Genomic DNA, 25,682 nt, shown 5'->3' with positions numbered 1-25,682 from the left:
ATGAGATTGTGGCTTTAAGTGAAGAATGTAATATTTTTGTTTCAGAGGCAGAGAAAGATGTCTGGAGGAAATTTGTCTGAAGGACAACGTTTGGGTTAGTGTTGATGGCAAACTTTATAAAAAACACTATGTTAAATGTTATGTTAAATTGATGCTCGAGTTGTGTCGTGCATCAAGAGGGAGATGGTATAACAATTGCCAAATATGGTTTATTAAGGGGTTCACATTTGCTGAATAAATGTTGGGAGAACACTAGGGGTAATTTGATAAAAGCCCTGAAAGAAGCCATTTTTTCTGCCTAACAAAATGGATGTCTGTGAGTGTGCCGCACACACCAATAACAAAGATTGTTTCAACAGGAAACGCCAGGGCATCGAAGGCCACGGGAGAACAGTAGACAAAAGAAACTACGTACTTTACTATCTGACAATAACCTCGAAATCTGTTTCTCTTTACAGAGAGCATGCAGGATTGGGAGACAGGGCAAAATGTGCCCACTAAAATAATGGTTATGGATGAATTTGGCTAACTGTCCTGGCCTGGGTTATTAGAGTGGCAGAAAGGTGCTACACCTGCGCAGCGCATAACTTAAAATTTTCCTTTTACAGAATGTCAGGAAGGATTGGATCAAACAGAACTAATTCTGTTCCAAATGTATAAATATTGTGTGGACATGAGGACAGGGGTTGAGTGTTTTTCAGGGTAAAAGGACCCCGAGTGCTATTAAGTGAGCAAGAAATTATCCGGAGATAATGTTTCAGGTTGTTGATTCCACAGGTCACACCAAAGGGGAGCGGTCAAGCGGTCACTAACAAAATACTTAAGGTCTCCATTCACAGGTGACAGTTCACTCCAGTGGGGGTGCGGTCGTGATTTAAGGGAAAACCTTATAAGGATCAGAAAATGGTTGGAGAGTGTGACACCTGGGTCCAAGCCTCTCACCTACACCAACAGGCCACAACCATCCCATAGTCCATGGGGCGAACGAGATAATCAACACGCCTGGAGGAGGATGTGAACCAACTAATGGTTTAAGAATGTGGTTTTGTGATTATTTTGAGGATTTGATTCGATTAAATCAAAATAGGGCTTAGTATTGATATACACTAGATCAAAAGATTTGATTGGTTACTTATTCATTAGGAAATATTTAAGGAAAATGTTTTTGGGAAGAGAAGATCTATTAATTAATGTAAATTATAGGGATAATTGTTGAAGCTTATTAAGTAGAACCACAGCATGTTTGAATTAAAAGTTAAAGGTAAAAGAACACGGAACGTCCGTGGGGCGAACGAGATGATCAACACAACTGATGGTTTAAGTTTAACAGAAGAATCTGTTTTTGTGATGATTTTGTTTGATTGAATCAAACTAGGTATTGATTTGATTGTAAATGTAGAAAATATATTGATTGTGTCCGTAATGGAAATATTAGAGTTAATTTTGAACAACTACATTGGTTAAAAGAATGGATAAAAAAATATAAAACCTTTTCTGGATAGATTTTATTAAATATGGTGTTAAATAGAGCTTACTAAGTAAAACCATTGGCTGAATCGAGTTAAAAGTTAAGAAAATATGGTTAGGAAAATGGAGGCGATGTATGGAAATGGGCGTGGACTGATGGTAAATGGATAAGATTGGTTAATCTTTGGGGGGTTGGGGGTACTGTACTACCAATTTCAGCGATAGGATTATCAATATTGTTATGTTTACCATGCATTATAGTGTGTTTCCAGCTCAGTACAGAGACTGGTTAAAGCTGGGAGTCTGTTCAATTGGATGAACAAAATATGATGATCCAAGTAGTGGGAGCTACTGTGACATGTGTTAAATTGATGTGTTTCCTACTTAAACTATACACTATTTCTTGTTTATACTGAGGTGACTGAGGGTCCGACCTAGGTCGGGAGTGCAATAACAGTGCTTATTCATTCAGCCCGGCTGCAGATAAAGTCTTTACTTGCTTGCTAATACTTAAGGGACTATCCCCACAAAAACAGCCTAAGCTTTTTACTTTTCCAAATGTTATTTCACAAATGTTTAAGAGAGTGGTCAGTGAAAACCAGAGATGAAGAGTATAAGTGTGATGATATGACTTAAAATTTGTCTTATTGTTTATTATTGTGATTATGGGTAATCATAATGATAAAAAGTGAGGAGTTGTGGTGGCAATTTTAATGATATTCATTGATCTTTAGTAAAATATAGATGATTCAAATAATGTCACATGTGTGTCTCTCACTTGTAGTGAGAGAAGATTCTGTTTATGTACCTGGGGAGGCAGAAGGGGGAGACACTCCAGAGAACAGACGAACAAGGACCTCTGACCTAGATGTCAGAAGGCCATTTGGTGCAGGGGAGCTTAGTGGGCCAACTAGTGATGTCTATGGAAAACTACTGGGAGGAAGGCTCTGGGGGGAAGAAGGCCTTGAAACTAAGATAAAAGCTAGTTCAGTCTGTCTGGGGGTGTGTCACTCTTCTGCACAGGGTAACAACTGTGTATTAGACTGCTCCTATTCTTGCAAGAATAAATACTTCTATTTTATATAATTTGACTATGAGTGTCTCTTACGCAGTGATGTTTGTTTAAGATGAATTTTTGCCACAACAACCCAAAACTAAACTACGACTTTTTTTGGTACAAAAAAAACTTGACTACCAGTAAGTGGACTTCAGGGAACACATAAAATGCAATAAAATGGTTTGAAGTACTTCAGAAGCTTGACTACGAAATTCTGGCTGCCAATTTTCACTTTAGTAACTCATTCCTTTCCTCAAGAAACACACTCACTTTTTCTCTCTTTCTCTCTCTTCCTGCCAAGGTCAAGATATAATCAAGCTGTGTCGTCCAATGTTACATACCGGGTCCAGTCCAGTTTCTCTAAGGATACATGAGCTGGTTCTGAACTGAGGCATCAGAGCGCGCCAGCATGCAGTATATCGAGCGTTTACTTCCTTCCCACCTGCGAGACCATCCATTAGAAGAACGACAATATTTCAGCTGTTCTAATTTTCCACCGTTGGTCTGCCAGGACCTGCTCTTAAACCATGTCGTCTAAAACTGACAGCCCTGGAAGCTCTGGAAAATGTGCTACTATTGCGCAGCTTAACATCCTTTTGGTCTTGTCAAATTCCCACAGAAGAGGTTCATACTGTGTGAAACAAATTTCTTTGTTTTTTTGTGAGGTCTGGGTAAGTCATCTGTGGCGTATTCAGCCTGATTACAGTAATATACCATATAAATAAATTCAAATGACATTTAATTTGCACTGTTAGCGGTTTCAAAGGCTATTATGATCGATCACTCTAAGATATTTCAGAACAAATAAATGAATACTGAGAATGAAGAGAATACTGAGGTTGAGAGAGAAACTATATATATCTCCCAGATTTTTAAACACAAAAACAGGTTTGGCAGCCATAGGTGAAGGAAAACTTAGAAGTCTAACAGACAGCCTGACAATCACTGCATAGCATTGCTGAGAAAACGCCTAAATACATGTGTGGGCCAGTAACCATAACCAACCACCATCGCTTGTTGGTATTATTAAATGCGGAGGAGTTGCTATTTAAAGATGATGAAACAGATCACTATAGGGAAAAACATAACTTTGCATCATAGTCGTGGAATTTCCTGGTCCACTTTTCCACATTTGCTATATGAAAACATCTAAACACTTTAGTTGTGAAATTACATCACCAATCCCTTCATTCTTAGCTCTTCTGCTGCAAAAGCACAATATGTAACATTTATATAAGATTAGTATTAATAAGATATTGCTCAGGACTATATCTGCTTGAGAATGTTATATTGGCCTGTTCATAACCACCAGAATATCTCTCAATATTGCATCAAACGTTTCTACATCACGCCAATATCACTCTCTTACATTTAGGTGCTTCATTTGTGGCCAAAAACAACAACAATCAATAATGTACGAGCTGCATTTTTGAAAGCTACAGACAGTATGGGTTTGTTTCAAACAGCATCACGTTTTCACATGCAACGGTTTCGAAATGCTAAATAACTGCAGTGGGAAATATGTCACAGACAAAACCAGTTGGTTTGGTTTGAAGCCCTGAAAGTGTACATTCATTTTCCGTGTGCATAATAAAGCTTCCTTTTCTGCATAATACAGGATGATGTCATAGTAAATAATGAAGTTTTGCTTAAAACCTGACATCTTGCTGCACAAGTCATTTAAGTATTATTTATATACTACTATAGTATTTAATATTTATAATAAGCTTTTATTTATTATTTTTATTTTAGTTTAAGTATTAGTCATTTTGTTATGCATTTTTGTTTCTTTTAAATATTTCTATTTAGCTTTAAATTATTTTTATTTCAGTTTTGGTAATTCATATTTATTTTGATTTTATTTAAATTAAGAAAAACAATTTTAAATAGTTTTAGTTAACAATAACAATGACCTGACTGAACTCACTCACTAACTGAAACTAACTGACACTAACTGCCCCTCCTTCTGAAAAACTCTCCTTCTGAGTCCTCTGATTGGCCAGCTGACCCAGTGCGTTGTGATTGGCCGAACACCTCAAGCGCGTGTGATTGGCCGAACACCTCAATCGCAACACCCTTTACCATAATTGCAAGTTTCAGCTTCCAAGTCTTTAAGAAATAGTAAACAGTTAACACTTTCCGCACCAATGGCACTTTTCACTCTTATACGGTAGGGGGCGCTATTACACATCTTCTGAAAGAATCTCTGGATCAAAACACAGGAGAAAAAGAAGCAGAAACAAGAGACAAAAGCATTGCTTACATGTTAAATAACGCGATCATCAAACATTAAACAGCATATAAATCAAAACTGCCTAACATGTCAACCCATGAAGAGGTATAAGAATGTGCAAACTTTGCTATGTGGTTGCATGGGTGGCTTCTTCCAGGTCTATATTTCAGTTGTTAATGTCTTTTAAGTGAATACTGCATGATTTGAGGTATCATACATCCCTAAATGAAAAATCCATATCGGTTGACCACTAATCTGAGCAACATGGTGAGGTGCGGGTTTAGTTTTACACTCATGATTAGATATATGTTCCAAAAATTAACCCAAATATGAGCAAAAGTAGTAGTGATGCTTGTCTTAGCTATACAGTTTAAAAAAAAATGAAATTATTCATCAGTATCCTTCACAGTGATCTGGAGACACTCACACAGAGCAAAGAGCCCCAGATGCAGCGCTTGATCTGAGAAGTAATCAGAGGTTATATACACAAACATGTTTTCATAAACTGCTCAAGAGGGACACACAATCCAGTGACCCAGAAATGAATCGGTCACAAGCATATAAATAAAACAGATCAGAAGCAACAATCAAAAAAAGATACAACTGGCAATAGCTGCAAAAAAAGAGGAAAACCCAGACATAGATGGCGGTTTATTATCACCAGAACCACTTAAAAATGATATAAAGCAGGAATTCAAATTCCTCCTGTCCACAAACAGGACACTCAAAAACTAGTACTTCCAGGGTTCTCGTGGGACAGATAGGCGAGTTATGTGTACTTTTGTCGGTGGTTTGTATGAAATAATCGTCCATAATAGAGTTGCTTGGTGACCTGGACTTTTAAAAGGGCTTAGATTAAACCAGTAGTAGGAAGTTCAATAAGGACATTTAAGCAGCTTTTATAAACATGCCTTAGAAATAACATTATTGGTGTGCATCTGACAAAACAATGGCACTGACACATTTTAAGATATATCAGAGCAAGTTGCTTTCAGTTTAAACAGCTCAATCATGCACTTCAGTCTGGGACTACAGGCTTAAACCTTGTCTGTGAAACCGCAGAAAAGTCACAAACCGCTTAACTGAAGTCAAAACTAACAGCTTTAATGCAGCTATAACAGCACATGCTCATGCATATTCCAGGAATATTAGTCAATATGGATTGGCAATTTATGCCGGGGTTCAGACTACACTATATTATTGTCTGTTATGATAGTCAGAGTCAGATTATGCTATCTTGACTGCTAAATACTTGTCGTGTCATGGAAAAGAAACATGTCAAGACTACATGTTGCTTCCCGACCAATCACCTCTTGCTGTCTTTAGTGACATGCGTGTTGTCATCAAGAAGGTGGAATTAGTGACTGACTTCCGGACACAAGAGCGTAAACAAACAACTGAAGTATTAGCTTAATGCTAATTCCAGTACTCAACGGGTTGCTGAAGCATCAGCATTTATCTTTTTTCACTCTGTCGTGGTCGTCCCTTGAGGAAACATCATGTGCGTACGAGTATTGTTGCCATACCTTTCCTCCATTGCATAATTCCACCTAGCAGCACCAATGCCATAGTCATTCTTTCGTTTCACCATGTTTAAAAGCTGTGTATGGAAGAGTTTCTGTGCTCCTATTGGTCAATGTTGTAGATGTGACGGAATCCATCGTAGAGGACCAAAAAAAGAAGAAACATGTCTTTCTGTCGGGACATCCCGGGATTCATTTATGGGCCTACCGGGAAGGTGTCAAGGGCCAAGACAAGCTGCAGGGGTTGATGCTGTACTGAACCCGGCATTGTTTTACTTCAGTAAGCTGATGTACCCCTGATCGAAAGAGGATATACAACACCAAAAACAAATGCAGGACTAGTCAGGAATTGATTGGATGAGCTACAATGAGCCCTTTATAGTAGATATATGGGTATACAACCAAGATTAACAAGGTTCTTTCAACAGACATCATTGACATGAGTCACTAGATTCTTTAGGCATTGTGTAGGACCGGATAAGGAGTCTCCTGCCAAAACAGCGACAATGTACACCTTCATAGTGTCAATAGATTGCGAAGATACAGGAGATAATAGATCTCACTGTCTTCAGTATCTGACCATTCTGGTTTCTGTTATATCTTTGGTTGTGCTTCTGCTGTGTTCTTTTAACCTTCTGTGGATAACAACAGAAGATATTTGGAAGAATGTTTCAACCGTTTGTGTGCATATAATGAAAGTCAATGGGGTCCAAAACAACATCGGAACCCATTAAGTTCCGTTGTACGGACTGAGACATTTATCAAAATACCTTCTGTGTTCCACAAAATTAAGAAATTCATACAGGTTTGTAATGACATGAGGGTGAGTGAATTATGACCCAATTTATTTTAAGTGATATCAGGACTAGCTGACTCACTGAGCTTGAACTGAAGTCAATAACAAAAGATGTAGAACAAAAAGACAGGTATATCTCTCTAAAGAGATAACAACAATCCAAACGTGGCGCAATGAAAAAATGTATTTATCTGTCGCATGTTTCCCTAATCTCCATAATGTGTTCTGCGAGACGCAGCATGTAGACAGTTCAAGAAATGGGTAATCCATTGGAATGGAATGGAAAGTCCAAATTGCCCAACATGTTTATTCTGAATGAGGCAGGTATGGACTATGCCAATGGACCTTGGTCTTATTCTGGAGATCAATGACACTAAGCTGCATTTGGAGATATCAACACAAGCATAGATGATGAAAATGTGATGGACAGTTTGTTCGTCCCCATTCTGAAAAATATTTCATGAGTTCTAGATCATTACACCAATCATAAGTACAAAGCCTGACAAAACTATAAACACTATACTCCTTTCGCTAACTACCACTGAATATTTCAGACAGCAGACCATGCAGAGTGACATCTCAGTTTCTCATTATGCTTTGAATTTTTTCACTGGCACTCTCATGATCTTGACATGAAAGAGGACGTCCTGTTATTCCCAGCATGTGCTTGAGGCAGAGTGGAACAGTTTTCCCAAGAAAAACAGATCTTTGAGTTGTAACTTTATTACAACTCTTTCTTCCTCTTGGGTTTGATTTATAGTGAACGCTTGGGTATACTGACTGATGGTGGAAACCTGAATGTTGGATTGTCAAATAAATCTAAGTGTAATGACTTTATGAAACAAAAATATGGAGGGCCAATACGAGTCGATGACATGATGTTCTTGTGTTTGTCCTATATTTTTATTCAGAAACTCAATAAAATACTATGATGAGCATGGTTTTATTTTCTGAATTAAACTTAATTCTGATATTTTTGTCAGGATGGTATAACTGTTCTGATCAAATAACGGACAAAAGCTTTATTAAATGAATATAATTCTTAAAAAGACAACCGCCTTAAGCGTAGTTTGACACGATCTTAAATTATTATTTTTAGGGGGAAAAAATATTTTTAAAGAAACTAATTTAATATTATGAACAAAAAAAGTCTGCCAAATTGTAGTCATGTGGTATATGACCAACATGCAGAAGAAAAACAAAAATCAAATATTTCAGCAAAGGTCAAGATTTCAGATCAAATGATTTGACATTTTTATAACAAGGCACAAGTTAGTTCAGGTTGTAGGCCAAAATGTCATGTGGTGCAACTCCCCAAAAAGGCAGTAACATTTGTGGAATTTGTAATTATTTATATATTAATATATATATATATGGTTCTGGTTCTCGATTCTGATTGGCTGAGAGCCTTTTCCACCCATGCGATATTCTACCAGTATCACTCCGCTCACAGCATTTCTACCAGAGATTATCATGACGGACGAGCAAACAACCATAATTTTACAAATACAACTGTTGTTGTGGTCACGGAATGTAGTTTTAAGTGTTTTTTGGCGAGAATGTTGTTACATATATAATATAAACATACTCCCTTTGTCAATCTCTCTCACATAATATCTACTCTACATAATACAATAAGCTTCAATGAAGAAAAAAGTGTTAAAAAAAATTTAAACAAACATGAATACAAAGAATATATTTCTAAGGACTTTCCATATGTTTAAAACTAGTTTTTTCCTTTATCATGGAACTCTGATATTTCACAGACCCATATATGCAACTATATGTACGAGTTGCATTACGAACTCAGAAGAACAAATGCAACAGGATTCACTTCAGTGTATGTTTGTTTGCTTTCTATTACCATCAATATTTTAAAGCTACACTGTGTAATTTTTTAAGTTGGTTCTTAGCAAAAAACACTTTGTTCTTTCAAATTTATATGTGCTCATTCATGTGAAATTACTTCCACCAACTAATCAAGTATTCTCGTAAGTGTAGAATCTGCCATTCAGAATACATACGAGCTAGTCGCTCGAATGGCGGCAGCCATGTTGCGCCTCCATGTTGAAAATACATTAGCCAAAGGGGGACATACCTGGAAATTCAAGCTTCGTCTTTCGCGCTTTTACAGTCAGTGGCACCGTGACGAATACGAGGGGGAAATTACTAGCGACTGCCGGCAGATTTGAAAGCCTGTTGAAGATGGAGGATCACGCCTATTCTCAAGGATATGTAACAGAGTCGCCAAGAGAGAATTAAAAAAACAATGCGACAGGCAAATCAACAAGACCAAAGTCAATATTGGAGTGGCTTTTCCAAGATGGAAAGAGCTCATGAGAAGCAAGGATTTTAAAAAGGGACACCGAAGTTGCCTGCTTTCTTCTCGACAGGTAATTCAGCCTATTTGTGTAAATTCCAAGTTTATAGTTGCTTAGTTAACTATAGCATGGGCGTGCATAACGCTAGAACCACGTCTAGAAAACTTTTCCTCCCGTCAATGATGAAAAAGGATTGTTTACCTTGTAACATAAATCTGTCTGCTGCGACGGTTCACAGGCGATGAATAGTTTTACTGGTGCCATTTGTAGGCTATATCAAAGGGCACTGTACATTTTTGTTATTTTTCATCGCTTTTACTTAGTACACAATGTAGCCTAATCTGACAATGCTGGGGTAGCCGATTCCAAGGGTGACGTCTGGAATAATACCGTCACCGTAGGAGTTAAAACGCCCTCGGAATGGGATGGGCTAGAAAGTAATATTCAGTTGATAGTCATATACAATTTCACAGCTAGATGGGAGAAAATCTTACTGAGATGGCGACAAAGAGGAAAAACTACAGACTGCAGCTTTAATAATACTATAATTTATTCTATTACGTTATATAAATAAATGTGACTTGACCATCAAATCAATATATTATTTCCTGTTAATGCTCTCTAAAGCTCTTTTGTATGCGGAGAGAGATGAGATTCAAGGTTTAATCCTGGTCAAACAATTGACCTGATGCAAACATACCTACTCTGAAAAACTGTTTTCATAGGATAAATTTGCTGGGATTAAAGGGTTTCTGAAAAGATATAGAGCATTAAGGCCCAGAATGCAATCATAATTCAATTCACGGAGTACTTTTTTTTTTCAAACATTAGGGAATCAGATTTATGTATCAGGTTAATAGCAATCCATTTTGTCCTGACCTTTCTAATGAAATAGTGTTATGGGATTTAATAAATCAAATCAAGAGATCGATGTGTGCAAATCACAAAGGTCGCTGGGATATGTGGAGTGAATTTTTCATTTATCTTCAGTGTATTATGACTGTTCATCAGTGTGTGATGTGGAATAGGTAAAGGCCACTCCTGTGAAATATGCAGAAAAAGGGAAGTCATCCGCCTACATCCAAAAAGCCTGTTGCCATGGCGGCCAGTCACCAAATGATATCAGCTCGTATTGACTTATACATATAAGCAGAGGAGGTATTCATAATTCTCAAATGGTGATGCTGGAGACAATGGATTACATCCAGTTGACATTTGTGGTAGAAGAAGGAGGTTATATAATTATAAAAGCAGAGCGTAATGAAGATAATCATCTATCCATAGAAATAATAGATTTAGACTTGCTAACTGGAATAATAGAATAACAATCAATCAATAACAATACAGTAATATATATATATCGGGACATTTAAGAATGCTGTCCATCCCTAGGTCCAGATTGAAACACAGTGCTGATCAAGCTTTTTCTATTGCTGGTACAACACTCTTGAACAAGCTTCCTATAGCCATCCGAACAGCACCATCTCTTTTTGTTTTTAAATCTATGCTTAGATCCTATTTCCTTGAACTGATGTTGTTTAAAATATGTTATGTAGTTGTATTTTATCCCTTTGTAAATTTTTTAATGTTTAATTTATTTTATGTACAGCACTTTGGTCATCCCAAGATAGTTTTTAAATGTGCTTTATAAAGAAAGAAAGAAAGACTTTATATTATACGTCTATATATTACAAACAATGAAAGTGTTGCCATCATTTAAAGACAGCAATACTTATTTTTATAATGTAATACGTGCACTACAGACAGAAGTGTGATAAAGGATGGTTTGAGCATTATGGTAAATGTTCTCTGGTTCAGTTCCTTGTCATCTTAAACCATAAATTCTTCTCATGCATTCCAGTCAGCCGATTAAGGAAGCCCATCCATTAGAAACACATGCTGAGATCCAGGGTCACGACCCCATATCTGTCTGTTTCCTTCACTGTAGGATCCAGGAGAAAACTGGTAGTTTCCTGTAACTATAGTGACCAAACAGAAAATACACTGTTGTGCCACTATTGAGAGACTGTATAAAAGGCCATCACTTGTTCTGCATGTTCGCAGCTTGTTTTGACACAGCGCTGAATGTACTGTCGGGTGAAACAACAGCGTGAATTAAGTTTGTCAGAACTGTTTACTCAAGTCACCCTCTTTGACCTCTTGAGGCAAAACTGATTTAGTTGTTTGACGGCTGTCTTAATCCACAGAGGAAGTAATGAGGCTTAATGTAAACCGACTACACACAACAGAGTGAAACCTTGACCTTTGTAGGCTAATGTAAATGTGCACATTTCTGTGAAAGGGAGGTGTGACAGGAGTTGTCACATGCCGGTTCTACTGCATTGTCAAAGAAGAGGCCGCTGGCGGTCACGGGTTAAGAATGAATGAAGGGAATTGTGGCGGGTGTGCGATTGACTTTACCTTTGTGTTTGTGAAAAGTCTGCCGTACAAAACTGTTTGCCACATGCTGTCATTCACTGAAAATGATTTCTTGAAAACACATACACAAAAGCAGACTTCACAATAGAGGGCCAGTCACTTTTAAACTCTCAAATTTGTATCGCAAGTTGTACTGTTATAACTATTCTTAGTACCATACCTCCGTACTCAAGGGGGCGATAGAGTTCACATGTGCTAATGATCTAACTTACTCAGCAAAATTATTTTCAAACTGTTTCTCCAGTAGTTGACCAGAAAGAAAAACCTAACCAATTAGACAATTTAGAGTAAAGACAATTTAGAGTAATGCCCGTAGGCTTTGATTAACCCCTGAGGCAACATTAAGACGTTGTGTTGCACAATCGCGCAGTCACAATTAGGAAAGAAATTATATCAATCTTGCATGGCTAGAGGCATCTGCATTTGTACAGTTCCAAGGTTAATTTCTAAATAAGAAAACACTGAAATCAAAATGTAGTCCTGTAAGTACTGACAACTCGCGAGACAATCTCTGTGTCCAAATATACGCACTTCACTATAGGATATGCAAAAACGTATTATGTCAAGTAGGTAGGATGTCTCATTTTTTTCAATATTAATTTTAGGGGACTACTTTATCTACTTTTGTGTTCCCCAGAAAGAAAATAATTGGAACGACATGAAGATGAGTAAACAATTTTCAGAATTGAAATTTTTAGGCGAACTCTCTATCGTCATATAAAGAAAATTTAAAGTTAGCAAAATTTATGAAAAATTTCACAGGTGAGAAAGGTCCATCGTCTATTGTCAATAACGTAGCAATATATGAAGCACATCACCTCAGAAGTCAGTTTCGAATCCGCGGGGCTAAGGGTGTCAAAATCGAAATCGATCGAAATTAATTCACAAACTCAAAAATCGAAATAAAAAATGGAATCGTCGATACTGCCACGCCCCCATGTCGCGCCCGTGATGGAAAGTTCGGATCGTTTTACTGACTCTATTGTTCAGTCTCGTTCATCAAAATTAACTTACCTTTTTTCTAGTCATTTCAGGGGCTTTAAATGTTATACTTTTAACAGGCAAATTCCCCGAACACATCCACCTACACAATCTTGATCATATTCTGAATTAAGAAATCATTATAATGCAGTCAAAAATAATTTACAGGGAACATTAATAATTACTTGACCTTCCGAGTCTTTTGTTCATTTGTCGCATGACAGAGGCAATGAACGGATCGTTCATGAACGACTCATCACGGCGCAGGGAAAAATACACACGTGTTGAAAGGCTGTGATTCCTCTAACTTGGATTCTATGCCCGAGCCCGAACTTGGCCCGACCCGGGCCGATTTATTTCCCGTCACTATCCTCGGGCCGGGCTCTTGATCTATAAACGTGCACTCCCAACGCAATAGAGTGCGGCGCGGGACTAGATTTGATGGCCGAGTGCGAGCGCGGGCGGTAATACACTCACTCTGTGTGTGCGGGAGAATAAAACGATTCGCAGACTCCCGCAAACTAGAAATATCTATGAATAAAACATAAAAACTAATAAATTTGTATTTATCTGTTGCAGAAAAGCAACAAGAACAACTAAAACAAAATAGAAACGATTTACAGGCCAGAGATTGTATTTATAACATGTTTGCAGCGTTGAGCGATTTAGCCAATCACAGACATATGTGTTGATTTCTTGAACGCAATGGCCAATCAGAAGCATTTAAGATAGACTCTCCTCACCGCTCAAAACAGACTTTTTGTTCAGTGCTGAATTCTGTAAGCTGGCAAATCCTCTAATTATAACAAACAAAGTGTAGGCTGTATATTATGAAAGATTCATTGTGCAGTCAGCTTTATTGATAATAACAGAGATGTGTGAGATTGCGATGAACTGATGTCAGCTTTTTAGGAGCAACAGCAACCTGTGCTTAAAAAAAAAAAAGTAAAAATCGAGAATCGAATCGAACCGTGACCTTAGAATCGAAATTGTAATCGAATCGAGGATTTGGAGAATCGTGACACCCCTACGCGTGACAAACTTGTTAAATATGCATCGGAAAATTTCGGATATTCACACTAACAGTAAATGTGACCGTGCTATAGATACACAGAACGTTGTTCCTCATAACACCAGCGTGAACTATTTTTGTGGTTCTTTGTTTTACTATCCCTCGGTAAAAAAAAAAAAAAAACATAAAAAACAATGACAACTTGTCGAATGTATTATGTACGGAAATGCATTTATACTACACAACTACATGCCTGCACAACGCACTTCATCAACGGTCTAGACGGAAGTGTTTCATCTAATTCAGGACATATTATAAAAGTTCAGGAATTCAGGTGCAACACTGTCCCACCTAGATGCCTGTAGCCTATTTCACTCAACTGACTGTGACTTCTTCAGTGCAGTATGTACCACAGCCACACCTGATCTCTCTTAATACTCCACGCTGAAGTTTCCTGGCTGCAGGTTGAAGCATGTAGAAACCAGCAAGTCTACAGATCCACCTTTCCTAAAGCTGACAGCCTGCTTGAATGACTGGGAAGATCATTCTGGTTCCTGCCTCCTACTCTCCCTGTCCCAGTTTCACCGTGTTACGCAACAGCAGCCAGCTGTCCGTCAGCATGTCCACATATACACTGTGGTGCCCGCCAATTTTGTTCTGTTCACTTTTGGGCTGGAGTGACTCAGTGGAAGAACATGTTTAGTGTGAAAGTGTCCTCAAGGAGTTGATCATTTCTGTAGATGCTCCAGCTACTTTCTAACTGGAGATTGAGGAAACTAGTCAGAAATTACTTTATGTGTCTTGTAGTCTACATGAAGTGTGTAAAACATAAAGGGATAGTTCACCCAAAATTGTGTTTTTTAATTACTCACCCTCATGTTGTTCCAAACCCGCAAGACTTTCATTCATCTTCAGAACACAAATGAAGATCTTTCTGTCCCTCCATTGACAGCTAAGCAACTACCACTTTGACACAAGAGATCGTAAAACTAAAACTATGAATTGAGCGGTTTAGTCTAAAGTTTTCTGAAGAGACTCGATCGCTTTATATGATGAACAGATTTAATTCAGGCTTTTATTCAAATATAAACATTCATCAACGCACACATCCCTTATGCTTAACAGAAGCTCAGGCATGTTCGCTTGACGTGCGAAAACCAATGCGGTTTATTCTCATGTTACGCAGCACGTTTGAGCTTCAGCAAGAACCAATGAGGTTCATTCTCGTTTTACGCATCAGGTTTGAAATTCAGCAAGAACCAATGAGGTTTGTTCTCGCATGTCAAGCAGGTTCGGTTGAGCCTCTGTTTATGTTCGCTGATCAATGTTTAAATGTGAATAATAGCCTAAATTCATTCTGTTCATCATAAAGCAATAGTGTCTCTTCAGAAAAGTAACTTTATTGTAAGAGACAAGGCTAAAACTAAATCTTATGAGTTATTGCCATCACAAGTAGAAGTTATGGCTTCAAAGGCTTTGACACACACCAAGTTGAAGGTTGTCCATCATTGGGCCATCTTTGAGCATCTGTCAGCTCAGTTTTTGCTATGCGTTTCATTAGACAGATACTGTCAGCTTTATTGGCCAATTGAGCATGTTGAATTGGTGTCGGTCAGTCAGTGATACAAATCCCTCTGATTAGCTTTTCAGATAGTAACCAGTGCACGAGAAGAGAAGTAAAAAGTGATGAAAGCAAGCAAACAGGGAAGTTAAAACTTATTCACATAAAAATGTATCAGTAAACAAATGAATTTGTTTTACATTCTCTTCATGAACATTTTGAACCGTCAAGAGTTTTGGGTGAATAGACTTTCAATGGAGGGACAGAAATCTTTCAGATTTCATTAAAAAGATTTTCATTTGTGTTACGAAGATGAACTAGATGATTGAAAGTCTTATGGGTTTGGAACCACATGAGAGTGAGAAATTAATGATAGCTATATTAATGAAATAATTTTAATTTTTGGGTGAACTAACCCTTAACACTTGGGCCAAATACCACAAATACGTCTTGAAAGTAGACAAGTGGTCAAATGCATAAAATGCAAGCGTGTGTATTCGGACAGGTCAATACTCTGGAAAATTTTGAGATTGAGATAAGTTTGTCAGAAGTTCGTATTAGTCATGTGACCTTGTACTCAAAATGACAGCCAACATGATGGTTGTCGACTCTTATGTAGAAAACTGCACCTTTCCTAGGCCTCTAAAAGTAATAATAATAATTTTAATTTAATAAATAATTTCTTTAAAAAAATATAAGTGTAAAAAAGTACATTCACTGGATCTTTTCCGTCAATAGACTATTTGAAAATGTCAGAGGGTGGAAAAAAAAAAAAGCGTGTCTGAATGTGCTAAATGTAAAGGACACTACAAGATAAATCCATCCATCCATTCTCCAAATCGTTTGTTCTATAGGATCATGGGGATAAACCGTCATTTTTCACCGAAATCTGCAGTCTGGCTCTCCATGTATGGTCCCTAGAGAGTGTTAGTGTGTGAATCTGGGAATACTGGATGTCTGCCCAGAGAGAGAGACTCCACATCTCCATGACCCTGATGCCTGCCTTTCAAAAGTCCTTGAGGCCTCAGAGGCACAAAGAGGAAAGAGCTCGGAGCATCACAGACAGTGTGCTGGATAAACGTCTATGTGCATGATGGATGTTGATCCAGGAACATGTTGTACTAGGTAAAATCACATTCACCGCATAGTACTTAACATCACTGCTGTAGAATGACGTTCACGATGCCTCAATGTCTGACAAAGAAGATAAAAGATTAACTGAACTGAACAGATGGAGAACAAGTTCAGCATCTTCTGTGTCCTTCATGTATGATGGCAAATCACAGACCCATGACTGTCAAAAGCTGTGATTCACCTCATTACAATTCATCTGAAGTGAATCTGCCCATGCTGAAAGCTGCATGTGAGCTGACTAAACTACTGAAACCAAGGCTTTCACTGTGCTGAGAACAAGGACAGCACTAAAAATTATATTGGTTTATAATTGACAAATTTCCTGCAACGTTAGACACCAGGCTAGAAAAAGAAAGGAATCGTTCATCAAAAAGCAAAAATTCAATATCAAACCCATAAGATTTTTTTTTTATATGTCCTGGTAAAACGTATCATAAAAGGAGTCCAAACAACTATATTCCAGCCTTTTGGAATTATAAAATGCATAGACTGAAATTCTATATTAATTAGGCTAATCCAATGGCAACTGGACGACTGAGTCAATGAACTGAAATATAATAAAACATCAGTCGGATTTATGATTCTATCAGATCAGTTTTTTGTTGAGTCAACAGTAGGCTACTCTCAAGCTGCAGAGAAGATTTGAATAACAAATTATTAAATTTCAGTCACACTAAGCTACTGCATACTCCAGAGGACTTTTGAACCAATGTATGAAACATTTTATTCAAACTTTTATGATTTTATGTGATTTTATGCACTTTAGCTCCTGTTAATTGTAATTAAATGGAAAAGAGCAATCAGGATATTCTTCAGATTTTCTCAGGTTTGAAAAATTTGTTTGCATGTTCCCTTACTGTTTGGCATTTTTTTTATACATTTGTGTTTTTATATAGGTAATGCTCATGCTTATATTTATATGTATTTCATTCACTTTGTTCAGAATCGCTGTTTTTTACCTACTTAGTAAATAACAACAATTTTAATTTTTGGGTGAACTATCCCTTTAAGTAAGTGGTTCTCAACCTTTTTGACTCCAACTTAAACATCTGCTAACAATATTTAGCTAGTTTATTTATTGCAGTTGAATCAATGGCCCTGAAAAAAAGCAAGTTATGTTTTTTTAAAGTCTATTGATGACTATTAAATGACTGTCTCTGGTAAAAGCCTTAGTATTAATGACTAGTATATAATTTTTCTGTAGCATATTAACGTACATATGCATTATACATGCAAGCCTTATTATTGTGATAATTAATGCTAATGTAACAGATGAATGTATATTCAAGAAAGCTGTGCAGTTGTGCATGTAAATGGCCAGTGTTTCTGCATAAGTAATCCTGATACTTGGTGTGTAGAGCACAGCAACGCCCCCTTCATGAATTCATCTGATCATCATCGCTGCATTAGGTTTCATGTGACGCTATTGTATTAGGCTGGACCGATTAATGTAATTGATTTCAGTAAATGATTCAGCATAGCATCCACCGACAAACATGAGTAACACAACTGTACAAGCGAAACTGAGCTATTGCAGCCAGAGATCCATGTCCTTAAAAAAGCCCTCATTCATTCAACTGGTCCCTCAACAACACGGCGAATGTCCTCATAACCTAGTAAGATGATGACGAGCGAGACGGCATTTTTGGGCGCCTATGATACCCAACACTAGCACGCGCCGGTGATGCCCTAAAAACATACCTAGGCTATGTATGTTATGAGCCACAATATGTGTACATGTTTAAAATCACATTGTTATAAACGGAGCATAAAAGCCCGACCTGTTTTTAAAGACTAGTCGGTATTTTAACATAAGCCCACAACCTCAAACAAAAATCTTTTGTATTTTACAATTAACCTTCAATTGACCATAAACGCACGGAGAAACACATTAGAGGAGAACCGCCAACGATGTTATGAACTGTGTGTGTTGTTCAAAGAGAATATTCTGAGCATTCACATGCAAACAGACGTCAGCTGTACATCATGAGTGTGTTCTTACCTGAAACGGGGAGAATCTTTAATACATTCCTCAAAATCCACCGTCATTTTTGCCGTTATTCCTTCTTTCAGTTAAAAATGTAACACAGCATTGCCGGTGGTTGTAATACGCCTGAATGTAAAACGCAAGTGTATCCCTTTCCCCGGTAAAACAGTGACACTGTGACACACTGTAGAGATCTATGTGGATCAGTTTCAGCGCTATGAGAGCTAAGGGACCGTCGTCAAACATGCGGCAAAATATAATAAGGGAGCGTCTTTCAAATATCCCACATTGTGTGTGTAATATTTGGTTTGACTGTGACTTCGCCCATCATTCACTATTCCCTACATTAGGCCTACTCCACTCATATAGTGTTGATATATGAAGGAGTGAATGATAACGAGTGAGTGAATTTGGACACTTAGTGTGCCGACACTTAGGGCTGCAGCTTTTGCAGTTTGTGCTTGCTGTTAGTAATCATTTGAAACTTAGCAAACTGCAGCTCCAGTAGTAATGAAAAGATTTATCTTGAACTCTGTCATGGAAACTAGCATGTATAGCCTAAACCTTAATTAAACCTATTAAAAATTAATTTATATATGGATGATTTAGCCACATTGAACCAGGCTGGAGTTCATTCAGCACGACCCTCGCAGTGCATTATAGGCATTCTCTAGCTGTTGAGCATATGTCGTTATTGCGGTGCATTATGGGATTGAATGAGTGCAGTTGATAACTTTCACTATGGTTTTGGACACCACTGCAAATGGCTGTCCCCCTATACCTCACCCCCTATAGGCTACCCTATTTAAGGTATAGGGGTCGATTTCAAACACAGCCTGTGTGTTTTTAAAGGGATTGTTCACCCTAAAATGAAAATGAAGTCATCATTTACTCACCCTTGTGTTGTTCTAATGCTGAATGCATTTCTTTCTTTTATGGACCACATAAGGAGAATAAAAATTTAAAAAATGTCCAGCTCGAGCTCGTCCATAGTGAAAGTGAATAGCAACCGGCATCAAGCTTTTTAAAAAAGACTCAAAAGTATCACAAAATTATCCCATCCAAGTGCAACACGTGCCGTATATTTCAAGTGTTCTGAGGGTGATAGGGTTTAGTGAAAACAAAACAAAATGTAATGTATTTAAAGGGATAGTTCACCAAAAAATGAAAATTCTGTCAGTATTGACTCACCCTCATGTTGTTCCAGCCCCGTAAGACCTTCGTTCATCTTCGCAACACGAATTAAGATATTTTTGATGAAATCTGAGAGCTGGATCACTCCTCCATAGGCTTCTTCAGGGATTGAACTTACCAGCCACGAAAAGTTATTAAAGACATCGTTAAAATAGTCCAAGTGACTACAGTGACTCAATCTTAAGTTTATCAAGCGACGAGAATACTTTTTGTGCGCAAAAACAAACAAAAATAACGACTTTATTTCAACTATTCATTTCCTTCTCTGTGGGCCTCTAGTCAGTTAACGTGGTGTAATAGCGTAGAGCTACGTCACACGTAGGCTCACTATTGGCCGACGCTGGTCATGTGTGTGATGCGTGTGACGTACAACACAGAAGCTTACGCTTTTACACTAGTGAACTGACTCGAGGCCCACAGAGAAGGAAATGAATGAGATTTCATCCAAAATATCTTAATTCGTTTTTTAAAACGAAGGTCTTACGGGGTTGGAACAACATGAGGGTGAGTAAATACTGACAGAATTTTCATTTTTGGGTGAACTATCCCTTTAACGTAATTCTTGACCTCGGCCGTTGGGCTTCTCTGCACGATGAACACTCCGTGTCGCTCTGGAAAAGCACACAAGTTGTGAGAAATCAAGATGAACAAAAAACACGACATGAAATACAAAGCCTAAATACAAAGTAAAGTATCTGTGTGCTTTCTTTACAGAGTTAAACATCTCTGGACCAGAACTTCTTTTGTCTGACAACACTCAGAATGACAGTTGACAGATGTGAATGTGATAACTTCTTGTTACGGTGAACACAATGGATATATTCATATCAGAGAAGGTACATCATGTTACATAAATAGTATTTTTAAAATATAAAAAAGTATTTAATATCCTTTTGTGACCCATAAAAGAAAGAAAGGCATACAGGCAGCATTAGAACAACACCAGGGTGAGTAAATCAATTTCATTTTGGAGTGAGCTATCCTTTTAACTTTCAAGGTCATCCTTCAAATATATTTTTTTAAAGCAAGCATATTTTTATTATTTTTCTTTCAGCAGGCATCGCTTCGGCTTCTAAACGTCAGACAGCAGCTGTGTTTTCCTCTGTGGCGCTCACTCACACACACATGCATGCCTCTGATTTGTAACATGACTTGTATCGTGTGTGGTACGGCATTATTTGGGGTATACGACATCTAATGGCTACTTATTTATTGGCCGTATACGTCCACTGCTTTTTCAATTCTGTTAACTTCTCGTATAGACAAACTTCAAACAAATATACCGGGAAACATGCTACACTCCACCGCCCGTTATTTAATCTTTTTCCAATACGCAGGGACCAAATACAGGTCTGTCTCCATGACAAGCACAGTCACGCTTCCTCCTTATTCAGCTGTTATAAGTTGTAACACCACATATCACCACAAAATCAAAAACAGTTGACTATCTCAAATGGCTTTTCCTCATGACTGATGCCAATTTTTGTTTGTTTGTTTGTTTTATAGAAAATGTTTAAAATGTCGAAACTGACACAATCCAGTTCTCTATCTTACTGCATTCAACTTCTCTGATTCTGGTGCTTGCCTCAAAACATGTCATCATCCTCTTTAAAGTAATATGTCTGCTCCTTAAACTGCATTTCTTTCAATCATGTTTTGCTGTAAAATCCCTGTGTGATGTATTTCTTTTGGCAGGACAGTTAGCTGCTCTTGCATAGATTGGATTGTCTCTGTGATTGGATTTGTTGCACAAAAAAAAAATAATGAAACACTAATTTGTCAAGGATAAAACAAAGTTTCACATTTACAAAATTTGCAATCACAGTTAAACACATACACACCATATACTAATACAATTTCAGGTCCACTTTATATTAAGTGGCTTTAAGTACTATGTACTTACATTGAAATTAATAATTTGATACAATGGACTTTTTGTGTACATGTTTTTACATTGTACTTATATTTTGAAAATACCTGCATGTAATTACAGCTGTAATTAATTTATGTAATTACATTTGTAATTACACAGTTGACCCTTCCCTTACACCCTACCCTTAAACCCATACCACCACACCTGACCCTAACCTTACCAGTATCACACCTCAATAGCAGCAAAAGTGTTTTACAATACAACCTGAACACAAGAAGTACATTGTACTTATTTTCCGATGTAATACATAGTACTTAAAGCCACTTAATATAAAGTGGGACCCAAATTCATCACTAAAACAGCCTAACTAAGAACCAACTTTTAACTTTCATACTAAAATACTTTTAAATGCGTTTGTGTTTTTTACTTTGCGCGTCGTCAGTAAATCAGAGGCAGAATTTTCTACTCCATTCTGCGCTTTTTTGGAAATGCACTCTCACACTAATTCGATCTGTTTAGTAAATCTTTAAAAAAGTGTCTGGATACCATTAATTTCATTGCTGCTGCTGTTTCTTTCTGTGTAGAGTGCAGTGCGAAAACTAAAGCCGGTCAATGAGGTGTCCGTGTCCATCTCCAGTAGAACAGACTCTGGTGTGCATGCCTTGTGTAACTCTGCACATGTGGATATCCAGCGGAGAGCAGACAAACCCCCACTGCTGGAGCAAACCCTGGTGGAGGCCTTAAACTTCCACTTGAAAGCAGAACCTATAAGGTGCGAGTCTTTTAAGGGAGTTGAAAAGCTGTATGTATTTTAGGGAAGCTTGTTTCCACCACTGAATAAAAAATAAAAAAGGTAATTGTGACTTTTTATCTCAGAATTGCAGGATATAAACTCGCAATTGCAAATTATAGAGTCAGAGACAAAAACTCTTTGAGAAAATGACTTTTTTCTCGCAATTCTGACTTTATAACTCGCAATTGCGAGGAAAAATGTCAGAATTATGAGATAGTAGCATTTAGCTTTTTTATTTTTTATTCTGTGGTGGAAACAAGCTTCCATTGTTTTTGAACCACATTTTTTTATACACTATTGTTTAACAGTTTGAGGTCCGTAACATTTTTTTTTATTTTGAAAGAAATTGATATTACTTTTATGAAACTTTTATGACATTAAAATCTTTTACATTGTTACAAAACATTTTTTTTTCAAATAAATGCTGTTCTTTTGAACATTATATTTATCAAAGAATCCTGGGGGGGGGGAATGATCACAGTTTCAACTAAAATATTAAGCAGCACAACTGTTTTAAAGGGACTATGTGTAGTTTTTTAGGTATTTTATTATCTAAAATCAATATTTTTATTCATAAATATGTCCTCAATGGTGTACAAATACCTCTGCCAATTATCTGACTTATCCTCGTAAACGAAGAATTTATTATCTTTGTATACATGTGAAGGGTAGGTCCACGGAGGCTTCCATGTCGTTCCGCCATCTTGAAAAACTATAATATCAGAGAGGGTCAAAAAGTACTAGGCCAACGCGTTTCCACAACGTGTTTTCGTTCTGAGCCAGGATCACGTAACTGAAAGCAGCAGAAACGGAGGAGCAGTGAGAGGCGCTTGTCACTGTCCCGGCAAGTTTAAAAGGCTGCATTGCATTATTTTCAATGGCATTCATATGCCGAGCCACAGGAGAAGAGATCCTCGTCGCCAAAAAAGTCTAAAATTGAACGTAAAAGGAAACATGACCGGAGATTACAAAAAACAAGAGTCAATGTCGGGATAGCTTTTTCCAGGTGGAAAGAACTAATGCAGGAGAAAGATTTCAAAAGAGACGCTGAAGTCCTGCTTTCACCTCGACAGGTAGGCTAAGTCAATATTACAGTCTTAAAGGTATTGTAGGTAGAAATCCACAAAAATACTTTTTGTCCAAATTTGTTTAAACTGTCTTTATATATCAATGCATAATTAAAATGTAAGTACTCTGGAAAATAAATGATAAAAATCGAGTGTCTGTAGTCCTCTCGGGACTGCAATAAACACAGCTCATTATTCAATGAACTCCCACCCCCTCCCTTCTCGGCTCCTTCCAAAGCCACGCCCCCAAAACAAATGAACGCGCGATCCCTGCCGTTCGCTCAGCTGGAAGAGTCGGACGCGTTTACTAGCGCCGAGCAGAGAGGAGCGCAGTGCATGTAGTGACATCATGTCAGAATCACAAGTAATAAAATAACTAACTTTATCAGTATGAATATAAACAATTAACATGGCTGTTAGTACTCACTATCAAGCTAGCATATCGATACTGGTAAAGTTTAAAATATTTTACTAGCTCGTAACGGAATCAAACTCAATATAAGGCAAAGGTATTAAAAGCTTAATTGATACACGTTACTATCAGTTACACTGTGATGAAGGTGAATTTGTAAGATTCATAACATAAGATTGTTTACAGATAAACTGAGTAACATACACTCAAACACCTTCTCACAACTGCATTGCAGACACAAGATAATATAACACACACACAGCATATATTGTATAACACATACAGATACAACATAAAGACATAGGTAAACATATGTAGAGCATATAACAACACACCAAACGTGAAAAAACGGAGCAGGTAGAGGTTCACGGTGAACATAGGAACAAAGTTTAGGCAGAGGCTAAAGCTAGGTATAAAAATAGATCCCCTAAACTTTTTAACCTAAAGTTAGATTTGGCGAAATTAAACAAAACAGCTTTCAACTGCAGATAGGCCTATTGCTTATTTATCGTCTCAACCTTGGCTCACTAACAGTAACGTTAGACCAGTCGACACCAAAGTTAGACTGTCATAGCTAAGCCAGTGTAACGTTAGTTATGCTATGTAACGTTAGGTAGCTATATTAGGTAGCTTGGTGTGCTAGTGATACATGCTTCATGAAAAAATAAATACCATCAAAATGAAAACAGCAAGATTACCTCTCCAGCAGAAATAAAGCCATCATGGAGTAACTTTTCAGCCCCTTGAGATCCCTCAGTTGTCGCCACGCCGATATTGACTCTCGTATAATTTCTTTATTTATCCAAAGACTTTTTGTTCATAGCCTTTTCAAATACGGTCTTCCTTTTTTTAACTTGTTTGACTTCGCTGCCTCTATATGCAGGTAACGTTACTGAGAATTTTGACTGTTCTTTCTCTGCCAAAATTGTTATTACTAGCTTCCGTGCCTCTTCAAACGGGTGCGCGCATTTGGGCTGCTCCTGTATCAGCAGAGGTGGTATCCATGGTAGCGAGGGAGAGTGACAGTCGCCCCAGCCAATCATTTCTTTCGTCCCGAATGGAATAATGAGCTGTTTTTATTACAGTCCTGAGAGGACTACAGACACTCGATTTTTATAATTTCTTTTCCAGAGTACTTACATTTTAATTATGCATTGATATATAAAGACAGTTTAAACTAATTTGGAAAAAAGTATTTTTTGGGATTTCTACCTACAATTGTCACGGTAGATGCATTCTCTGTTCCTTCTCGTCTCGTGTTTATGTTGTGGTATGAATGCACGTGTGTAGTGGGCGTGAGTGTATGACATCACCTGATCCGCTTCAGCTGATCCTCATTCACTTCACCAGCTGCAATCAATCTCACCACTCTAAGTAGTTAATAGCCTACACCTTGTGTCAAAATGATTTATGACCCTATGATTGACAGGTGGGCGTGGCTTTCCTTTGATCTTCCCCCGCCCCTTCCGGTTCCTCCCCTTCCTGTCCCGCCCCTTGTCCCGCCCCTTCCGGTTCCTCCCCTTCCTGTTACCTTTGACCCAGTTCCGCCCCTTCCTGTTACCTTTGACCTAGTTCCGCCCCTTCCGGTTACACATTTTGTCAAAATGATGGATGGTTACCTTTGACCTAGTTCCGCCCCTTGCGGTTACACTTTCTGTCAAAATGATGGATGTGTGACAGTTAGTTTAATCGTTTGAAGTTCATTTGATCAAGAAAAGGGAGGTATTGGCCTTTGATGTTAACATAAGCTTTGATGTTACAGTTACAAAGTGATGTGACAGTTAGTTTGAGATGTGATTGTTTGAAGTTGGTGTTTTGGCCACCGCATCCCT

General features: G+C 37.7%; 4 protein-coding genes across 5 annotated transcripts in view; 3 read left to right on the top strand and 1 right to left on the bottom strand.

Moving 5' to 3' along the window:
* Window positions 1-18,743, bottom strand: part of acap3b (ArfGAP with coiled-coil, ankyrin repeat and PH domains 3b) — a 106,887-nt gene extending 88,144 nt beyond the window's left edge. For both annotated transcript variants that reach the window (XM_077202605.1, XM_077202606.1), the window contains exon 1: window positions 18,527-18,743. In XM_077202605.1, the coding sequence (XP_077058720.1) occupies window positions 18,527-18,573 (47 nt within the window). In that variant the 5' untranslated portion in view covers window positions 18,574-18,743. The remainder of the gene's footprint in view (window positions 1-18,526) is intronic.
* The window catches only part of LOC143711279 (uncharacterized), a 549,769-nt gene that overhangs the window by 442,805 nt on the left and 81,282 nt on the right, over window positions 1-25,682 (top strand). The window lies entirely within an intron of this gene.
* LOC143712048 (uncharacterized) overlaps window positions 1-25,682 on the top strand; it is a 383,255-nt gene that overhangs the window by 276,937 nt on the left and 80,636 nt on the right. The gene's annotated exons all lie outside the window — the stretch shown is intronic.
* LOC143712050 (tRNA pseudouridine synthase-like 1) overlaps window positions 20,518-25,682 on the top strand; it is a 43,414-nt gene continuing 38,249 nt past the window's right edge. Inside the window, exons 1-2 of the mRNA XM_077204269.1 lie at window positions 20,518-20,541; window positions 22,163-22,350. Coding sequence (XP_077060384.1) covers window positions 20,518-20,541; window positions 22,163-22,350 — 212 coding nt within the window. The remainder of the gene's footprint in view (window positions 20,542-22,162; window positions 22,351-25,682) is intronic.

Source organism: Siphateles boraxobius, unplaced genomic scaffold (assembly GCF_051911475.1).
Source record: "Siphateles boraxobius isolate OS27281-9 unplaced genomic scaffold, OSU_SipBor_1 5, whole genome shotgun sequence".
Taxonomy (NCBI): domain Eukaryota; kingdom Metazoa; phylum Chordata; class Actinopteri; order Cypriniformes; family Leuciscidae; genus Siphateles; species Siphateles boraxobius.
This window is presented reverse-complemented; position numbering and strand designations above follow the sequence as displayed.